The 9,406-nt window shown below is 45.3% G+C and overlaps 1 protein-coding gene across 1 annotated transcript in view; it reads left to right on the forward strand.

The window, feature by feature from the left end:
- Nucleotides 1-8,799: 8,799 nt before the first annotated feature.
- LOC115225095 (lysine-specific demethylase 5A-like) overlaps nucleotides 8,800-9,406 on the forward strand; it is a 139,116-nt gene continuing 138,509 nt past the window's right edge. The window contains 1 exon segment of the mRNA XM_029796019.2: nucleotides 8,800-9,133. Within this exon segment, the coding sequence (XP_029651879.2) occupies nucleotides 8,975-9,133 (159 nt within the window). The 5' untranslated portion in view covers nucleotides 8,800-8,974.

Raw genomic sequence — 9,406 nt, forward strand, 5'->3', positions numbered from 1 at the left:
AGGTCGACTTTGCCTTTCACCCTTTTGCGGCCGATAAATAAAGTACCAGTTACGCACTGGGGTCAATGTAATCGACTTAATCCCTGTGTCTGTCCTTGTTTGTCCCCTCTGTGCTTAGCCCTTTGTGGGCAATAAAGAAATAAGAAATAAAGCCATCCCGAATATTATTTTCGCTAGATGAAAGTGATTTCTTTTGTGCCGTAGACCTTTTACCATTTCTGTGGTGCCGCCCCCCCCTCCTTCCTTTGATGCCCTAAACATGTGCTTATTTTGCTTAATGGTTACTCCGGCACTGTTTTTACCCACCAAGTGGGTCTGAGGGTCCACCAGAGTAAAATGGCAATTAAAGGAGTCCGTATGTAATATTGGTTGAAAACCTCTGTGTTAGGGGATCCTTTCTGTACTGTTTTTTGGTGTAGTAGCGATTTACAAGGGACTGCTTGTCTTTGAGCCCCTAGCTGCGATGTGGGTTCATCTGAGATTTCAGAAGACCCCCACATATACACCTCACGAATCTCTGATGCTGTCTGACTAGTTGTGTTAACGGTTGCAGACCCCTGACTTCCTGACCCCTAAGCTGTTACAATACTTGGTCCGCAAATGTTTTGCTCATGTCCCTGTAACTCAGTCGTTCGGCAAAAGACGACTGAAGAACAAGAACTAGGCTTATAGAAAAGAGGAACTGGATTCAATCTCTTCAGCTAAAAACACCCTTGATGGTGGTTCCCCAGCATGACCGCTGTCCAACGGCTCACTGATTTCATCATTTAAGGATTACATCCTCACTTTATACACATATCTATCTATCTATCTACTTACCTATCTATCTATCTATCTATCTATCTATCTATCTATCTACCTACCTACCTACCTACCTACCTACCTACCTATCTATCTATCTACCTACCTACCTACCTATCTACCTACCTACCTACCTACCTACCTATCTATCTATCTATCTATCTACCTACCTACCTACCTACCTACCTACCTACCTACCTACCTACCTATCTATCTATCTATCTATCTATCACGCTTTTCGACTCGTATCAGTTTACGCACCGCCCTTAACAGGTCGGGCGGATTTCTTTCAACGTCTAGAAGTTTTCTTGGGAACGTCTCGTCCTTTACTCTTAGTGGGGGATTGGAATGCTACCTTGGACACGCATGTAGACTACGTGGTAGAGATAGGAATAGTAGGGATGCAAATGCCTCAGAGACCTGTCAGACGCTTTCAACTGTCTGACAGGTTCCGACTAGACCACCCGAATGCGCCAACGTGGACATGGAGCAACCGCATCGGGTCGTCGAGATCGTATCTAGATAGGATACTGTGTAGGACAGTAGATAGTGGATAGCATAGGATGTCCACAATTCCACATAGTCAGCTACACGGATCACAAACTGTGACATGTACGCTAGACTTAGGTAAGACACTTGGCAGGGTCCCGGATACTGGAAACTAAACGCGTCCTTCCCATCGAGACAAGTTTTCAGAGACCGGATTAGCACACTAGTAAAGAGGGCTTTGACGGGAGCCATCATCAACAACAAATGGTGGTTGCCCTCAAGAGAGCAGTAAAAGCAGAAGCGATTAGGTACAGCAAAGCACTAGCCATAGATAGAAATAGAGTAGAGGGTGAGCTAGTTAAGAAGCTAGAAGAGGCAATTAGAAGCGGCATCGCATCCGACGTTTTGGCGGCGAGGTTGGCCCTCGACCAACACTTCAACGCCAAACACGAAGGATGTGCTGTCAGAGCTAGGATGCGTGCTCTAAAGAACGAAGGTGTTGGAGCCGCGAGAGAGAAGCCCGGTGGCAGAGGCGCAACAGGGCAACAAAGCCACCATTCGGTCACTGGTAGATGAACAGGGGCGCGAATTGCTCGAGCCAAGAAATGTGTGAGGCCTTTCAGCAGCATTTTGCCCGACTGTTCGGAACGAGTGGAGGGCAAGAACGTAGGGTGGACTCAGTGCCTACCTACATAGCCTACCACGACTCTCGACAAGAAAGGCAGGGTGCTGCGAAGGTGCCATCACGGCGGCGGAAGTGCGGGAAGCGATGGCAGAATGCTCGAGGGACAAATCACCGGGTTTGGATGGTCTACCCTACGAGCTTTACAATTGTATGCCAGACTTGTTTGGAGATCTCTGGGCGGCGGTGTACTGCAACTGGCAGCAAAACGGGAGCATTCCTGGTTTTGTGAGCCGAGGAGCCGTAACACTGCTGAGAGAAAGATCTAAACAAGGGAAATGTAATAGATAACTTTAGGCCCATCACTCTGCTTAATGCAGACTTGAAAATTTTGGCCAGGTGCTAGCCAAGAGGTTGGCGCTTGTCATCGAGAAACTGGTCGACAAGGCGCAAACATGCGCCGTGCCAGGCCGGACCATCCATGACAACCTCCATCTAATGCGCTACATCATAGACAGGGTAGTTAACGAACCTGGCATGGGTGGGGCCCTGATCAACTTGGATCAATCGAAAGCCTTTGATAGGGTAGACCATCGATACTTGGAGGCAGTCCTGAGAGCGGCTGGTTTCGGTCCCGTCTTCCGCGGCTGGATAGCTGCCTTGTACAGAGGCATCCGTTCGGTAATTCGCGTAAATGGACATCTATCGAGACCTTTCGACATTGCACGTTCGGTCCGTCAGGATGCCCCCTCTTGGCGCTTCTATACGTATTGACTCTTGAGCCACTACTGCGGAAGCTGGCGACTCTAAGGGGCATCCCGCGAGAATTGGGATGCGGGACGAGCGTGTCTGCATACGCGGACGACGTCACCGTCATAGTGTCTAGCCACGAGCACATCGAGCTGGTCGGCGAGACACTGAAAAACTACGAAGCGGGTGACAGGAGCGAAAATCAACCGGGAAAAGTCAGTGGGCTTGCGACTAGGCACCTGGAGAAGCAAGCCCATGCCGTCCACCAGCGCCTCCGTCGTGGGACGCTGGACCGACGGCCCGGTTGAGTTGCTCGGGGTCTGGTTTGGTCCGGACCTCCAAGTGGAGAAGAACTGGAACGAGATAACGAGTAGGGTGGTCACTCTCGCCCGGCCGGCAATGGGCCAAGAGGAAACTGTCCCTAAAAGGTCGAGCGGAGGTGGCGAACACGTACATCGCGTCCGTCATCTACTACCGCCTGACCGTCGTACCTTGTCCCGACCCTACCATCACCAAACTACAACGCATCCTCTTTCGCTTCTTGTGGAAAGGATGCGTCCCGATGGTCAGGCGATCCATTTGCTGTCAACACCCGTTAAAAGGAGGCTGGGCATGCCGTGGTTGATGATGCGCAGACACGCGCTGAGAGATGCGACATCTCTGGCTCTATGTAGACGACGGTGAACAGGTGTGGTCGCCGTTTGTGAGGCACGCTTTCCCGCAGCTCGTCTCCATGACCGAACTGCAGTCGTGGATCAAAAAGAGGCCGAGGAAGGGCGAATGGCACCGCGAGTGTCGCGTTGCTCTCAAGCAACTCTGCCGTCCTGGATCGACCTTAAGTGACTTCAACACAACCAAAGCATTCTATAGGGGTTTAGTGGAGGGGAGGTACGACGACGAGCTCGGGGCGAACCTGGACGTCGACGAGGAGTACCTGACCCGCCTGTTCGGGACGACTTTCGGGCCAGGGCCCATGGACAACTTCCAGAGATCCCTGGCCTGGCAGTGCTACCGAGAAGCGCTACCCGTTCGGGATAAGCTCTACAGACACGGCTCGAGAAAACGGGGCCGACCTGCCCGAGATGCGGTCAGAGCGACGAAACCGTTCTGCACGCACTCGTTCAGTGTCCAACAATTTCCGACCTGTGGGCTTATGTCGAACAACTGCTGTCACGTGTGGGACGAGTCGGTTTATCAGCTGAGTCTATCGTCAATATTGTCACGCCTCCTTCCTTCAAACGGGAAGGAAGAGCTATTTTCATCATCCTTGTGGCTATGGCGAAAGAATGTATCTGGTGGACGCGTCTGAAAGGATTGGAGAAAACACTTTCCTCTCTGGTCAATCTCTCATCAACTTCTTCAAGTACCACTTGAAAAGAAAGTGAGAGTAGAGAGGCAAGTTTTGTCTAGCGAATGTTTTAAAAAAAATGGGTGAATGTAGCAAGAATGGCACGTATGAATGACGAAGCCACCTTGGCATAGTCCTATGAACCCAGAAATCGAAAACAGAGAGTTGCTTATTTGCAAAAAAAAAAAAAAAAAAAAGAAATATAATATGTGACTTCATTGACCGAGGTTACGTGGTCTTTTCCAGGCTTTTCTTTCCACGGGTAAACCTCACCTGTCCTCCCCTTTACACTTCATATTGACATTTCTGTGATAACGATCCCTATTGATCAATTTTTTTTTCCTCTCCCCCCTTTTTTTTTTTTTTTTTAACCCCCCTTTTTTGTCCTCTTTCTCTCCTTTTACGATCCCTTTTGATCGAAACTCCCCCTTCCTTTTTTTTTTTTTTTTTTTTTTTTTTTAAACCTTCAAAAGAAAAGCTCTACCTTGTAATTTGTTCTATCTGTGTGCAGCCCTGTGTGGCTAATAAAGAAACATATCTATCTATCTATCTATCTACCTACCTACCTACCTATCTATCTATCTATCTATCTATCCTACCTATCTATCTATCTACCTATCTACTCTATCTACCTACCTACCTACCTACCTACCTACCTACCTATCTATCTATCTATCTATCTATCTATCTATCTATTCTATCTATCTAATCTATCTATCTATCTATCTACTATCTTCTTCTATCTATCTGTCTATCTATCTACCTCTATCTACCTATCTATCTATCTATCTATCTATCTATCTATGTCTATCTATCTATCTATCTATCTATCTATCTATCTATCTATCTACCTACCTACCTATCTATCTATCTATCTATCTATCTATCTATCTATCTATCTATCTATCTATCTATCTATCTCTCTCTCCCTCTATCTATCTATTAATCCATATATTTCTTTATTACCCACAAGGAGCTAAACACAGAGGGGACAAACAAGGAAAGACAAAGGGATTAAGTCGATTACATCGACCCCAGTGAATAACTGGTACTTTATTGATCCTGAAAGGATGAAAGGCAAAGTCGACCTCGGCGGAATTTGAACTCAGAATGTAACAACAAACGAAATACCTATTTCTTTACTACCCACAAGGGGCTAAACACAGAGGGGACAAATGGATTAAGTCGATTATATCATAACTGGTACTTAATTAATCGACCCCGAAAGGATGAAAGGCAAAGTCGACCTCAGCGGAATTTGAACTCAGAACATAGCAGCTGAGGAAATACTGATTTCTTTATTACCCACAGGGGGCTAAATATAGAGGGGACAAACAAGGACAGACATAGGTATTAAGTCGATTACATCGACCCCAGTGTGTAACTGGTACTTAATTTATCGACCCCAAAAGGATGAAAGGCAAAGTCGACCTCGGCGGAATTTGAACTCAGAACGTAGCGGCAGACGAAATACCATTAAGCTTTTCGCCAGGCGCGCTAACGTTTCTGTCACCTATAGATCAATTAATCTATAGACATAGGCATGGCATGAAGGTTACTTGTCAGTCACATGGTCCCGGGTTCAGTCTGACTGCGTGGCACCTCAGGCAAGTGTCTTGTACTTTAGCTTCGGGCCAAACAAATCCTTGGTAGATGGTGTCTCTTTGTCTCGTAATTGCCATATCTGACAATTACGAGACGAAAAGATTCCATGCTTGTTTGCATGGGAAATACTCAAGAGCCGAGACCCCTACATCAATGGGACAAAACAGTGCAAGTTATGCCTTGCCGAATGCATGGAGATCCTTAAAGACTCGCTCGTGCCAGGGGACATCCCAAACTCCAGGATGGAGAATTTCGGACCATGCTTGCATTTTAGAAAATTCCTGGTGGCCTTTTGGAATCCGCATGGTGGCACCACAGCCGGAAACCAATCGCCAAGGCCGGAGGGAGACAATCATTTACCATTGTGGTGCTCTGGTGACCGCAAGATGACACGCGGTCAAAGATCGATGGACAATGGCAGAGGTAGATAATTACCTAGGGTTTTGCCCTTAAAGACGAGGCTTTCTCCCTTCTATATTTTAAAGAGATCTCAGACCAGCAGGGGTCTGAAGGTAAGCTATAAGGGTTGTATGGTTAGAGTTAGGATTTTAGGGTTATGGTTTTAGGGTTAGGGTTAGGGGTTTAGGGTTTGGGTTAGGGTTTTAGGATTAGGGTGTTAGGGTTCGGGTTTTAGGGTTCGGGTTTTAGGGTTCGGGTTATGAATGAGAAACCCGAGGTAACCCCATACACTGGCCTACCCCACTATAATATTAACTGCGATTTATGTATTTCTGCACATGATCCTTATATAGGGTTAGGGTTAGGGATGGGGGGAAGGGTATCTTTTTTTCCTTCAGGAATGTAAATAAACCCAATCTGTTTCTTAAACGAGGGACATTTTCATACGGCACAGAATGTTTTTTACCGCAATTGACGTCAGTGATTGGTTGAAATTGCAGAACTTGAAGAAAACAAAAACCAAATATCTTACAAACTATAGAATTTTCTCAATAAAACCAAGAGAAAAAGATGTTTTATAAACACATTTTACCAGGATACGAAGTTTAAAATTTTTTAGTTACTCTTTTACTTGTTTCAGTCATTTGACTGTGGCCATGCTGGAGCACCGCCTTTAATCGAGCAACTCGACCCCGGGACTCATTCTTTGTAAGCCCAGTACTTATTCTATCGGTCTCTTTTTTGCCGAACCGCTAAGTGACAGGGACATAAACACAGCAGCATCGCTTGTCAAGCAATGCTAGGTGGACAAACACAGACACACATACATATACATATATACGAGGGGATTCTTTCAGTTTCTGTCTACCAAATCCACTCACAAGGCATTGGTCTGCCCGGGGCTATAGCAGAAGACACTTGCCCAAGGTGCCACACAGTGGGACTGAACCCGGAGCCATGTGGTTGGTTAGCAAGCTACTTACCACACAGCCACTCCTGCGCCTAGAAATTATTTTTAAAATGCCGTTCAAACGGAAAAGATCCAAATTCTGTAGTTTGTAAAGCTATTTGTTCTTTAATTTCTTGCATTTCGGCAATTTCAACTAATCAATGACGTCTATTGAGGTGAATTCAATTTCTGAGGTGTCAGAATAATTAAAAAAAAACAAACAATCCATTTTAATTATGGGAATAGGTGATGTGTATATAATTGTATTAAGGTGTTCCTGTAAATTAAAATGGGTTTTAAATATTTGGCCCTTCTCTGTGTGACCTGGAAAGGTTAAACAAATAGTAAATCGATATATTCATCCGCCATGTCCTAAGACAACGACAACAAAGCCTTGCCGACGAGTGAAAAATTTGAATTTTGAGAAATCTTAGATTTTAGATGCATACAGTGGAAGGAAATTTGTATGACTAGGATTTAATTGACGGGGTGATGGTCATCCCTATGCTGGAAAAGTCAAGGGTTTTTATTGCGTCGGGGAAAGTTGGAACTATGTTTTGTATGCGGTGATAGGAAATGTATGGTAGGGTAGTTGTTTGTTTTTTTAGCCCTGGGTAAGTCTTGATCGATCGGAATAACCATCGAAGGTATTTCTTGGAACCGTGACTATCCCGACGTAAGGGGTTGGGGTTAGGGTAAGAGGGTTATATTTGTTAGTCGACGCTAAAAATTACGGTTACCAACGATTATATAAACCGCCGGGCAGAGTTTTGGCTGCTATTTTTAGCATGTAACATCGCTTTGGTTCCGGGATTGATAGTGAATGCAGTGCAAGAGAGAGGGTGAGAGGGTTGAAGGAGAAAGGATAGAGAGAAGGTAGTATGAAAGAGGGAGGAAAGAAAGAACGGGGGAGGAGGGAAACTGAAAGGGAGAAAGTCTGAATGAGAGAGAAATGGGGAGGAGGATTCGTTTCAAAAAGGGAGGTGAGAGAGACGCGACGCGTGAATGAGAGAAAGGTAGGAGTGAAAAAATAGTCCTTGGAGTAGTTGATAATAACACTACTGTTGTGGAAGGAAATGAATTAATTCTGATTGTGTTCCGAGGAAACCCACAGTATAATATAATAAAACCGTTCCAGGCATGACTATCCCGTCTTTTAAAAATTTTTTAATGGGAGTTACAGTGTTGGGCAATGAAGGAGGAAGGCGTAAGGATTTTTGAAGAGGGGGAGTATAAGGTCGACGCAGCGATAAGATGAAACGCTACGAGACTAGTCGAGATCTCGTCCAGAACGAATGAGAACAAGAGACACACCGAGAAAGAGAGAGTGTGAGGAGAGTGGGAGAATGAGTGAGAGGGATGTAATAACATATAGAGAGTGAATGAGAGTAATCTATATTTATATAGAGAGTGAATTACCACGAGACCGTGAGAGAGTAAAGGAGAGAGATATAGATAGATGAAGGGGAGGTGATATAGAAAACAAGAGGGTTAGATGTAGATAGGCAGTGAGTGACATAGAGAGGGATGGTTGATGCGATGTAAATATCTTTAGAGAGAGGAGGAGATATAGATAGACAGATAGTAATAGACAGAGGGACGTTCGACGAGATGCAGATAGCTTTAGAGAGAGGAGGAGATATAGATAGACAGCTAGTGAAAGACAGAGGGACGTTCGACGAGATGCAGATAGCTTTAGAGAGAGGAGGAGATATAGATAGACAGATAGTGATAGATAGAGGGACGGTCGAAGAGTTGTAAATAGCTTTATAGAGAGGAGGAAAAATAGATAGAGAGATAGTGATTGAGAGAGGGATATTTGTAGATAATGATATACAAAGGGAGGGAGTGAAGGAGAGGAGAGAGAAGCGAGAGTCAGAGAAAGTATCGTGCATGGAGTCGTGTTTACAGAATTGGTTGAAGAACAGTTGAAGGTCCGATTCGATCTGTCGGTCAGGCTTTTTTTTTGGATTTTGTGTCAAACAATTTGGATGGCAATTGTTGCGGAGACATGGCTCTAATAGATAACCCATACATTAACTTCGTATCGCCTCCGGATGCTCCAGTATTTAGTCCGACAGACGATGAGTTCGCCGACCCTCTCGCCTACATTGCAAAGATCAAACCCATTGCTGAGAAGACCGGAATATGTAAAATAAAGCCACCCCCGGTTAGTTTGTTGTCATTTTCATTGCCTTTTTTCCATCGATAGCAGCTCCGTTCTTCATGTTTTATCCAAATATTTTTTCAGTTTCTTCAATTTTCATGTTTTTTAAGCCATGCAACGGCAGCGGTCGTCGACTTTCATCTCCTGTCTCGCCCCATTAATGTCTCGCCTCGACCTGTCCCACTTTCCCCCCATTAATGTCTCGCCTCGACCTGTCCCACTTTCCCCCCTCGCCATCGTTTATCTTGTCTTCTTTTCACTACACACGATCCTATC

This window comes from Octopus sinensis, linkage group LG27 (genome assembly GCF_006345805.1).
Source record: "Octopus sinensis linkage group LG27, ASM634580v1, whole genome shotgun sequence".
Lineage (NCBI taxonomy): Eukaryota > Metazoa > Mollusca > Cephalopoda > Octopoda > Octopodidae > Octopus > Octopus sinensis.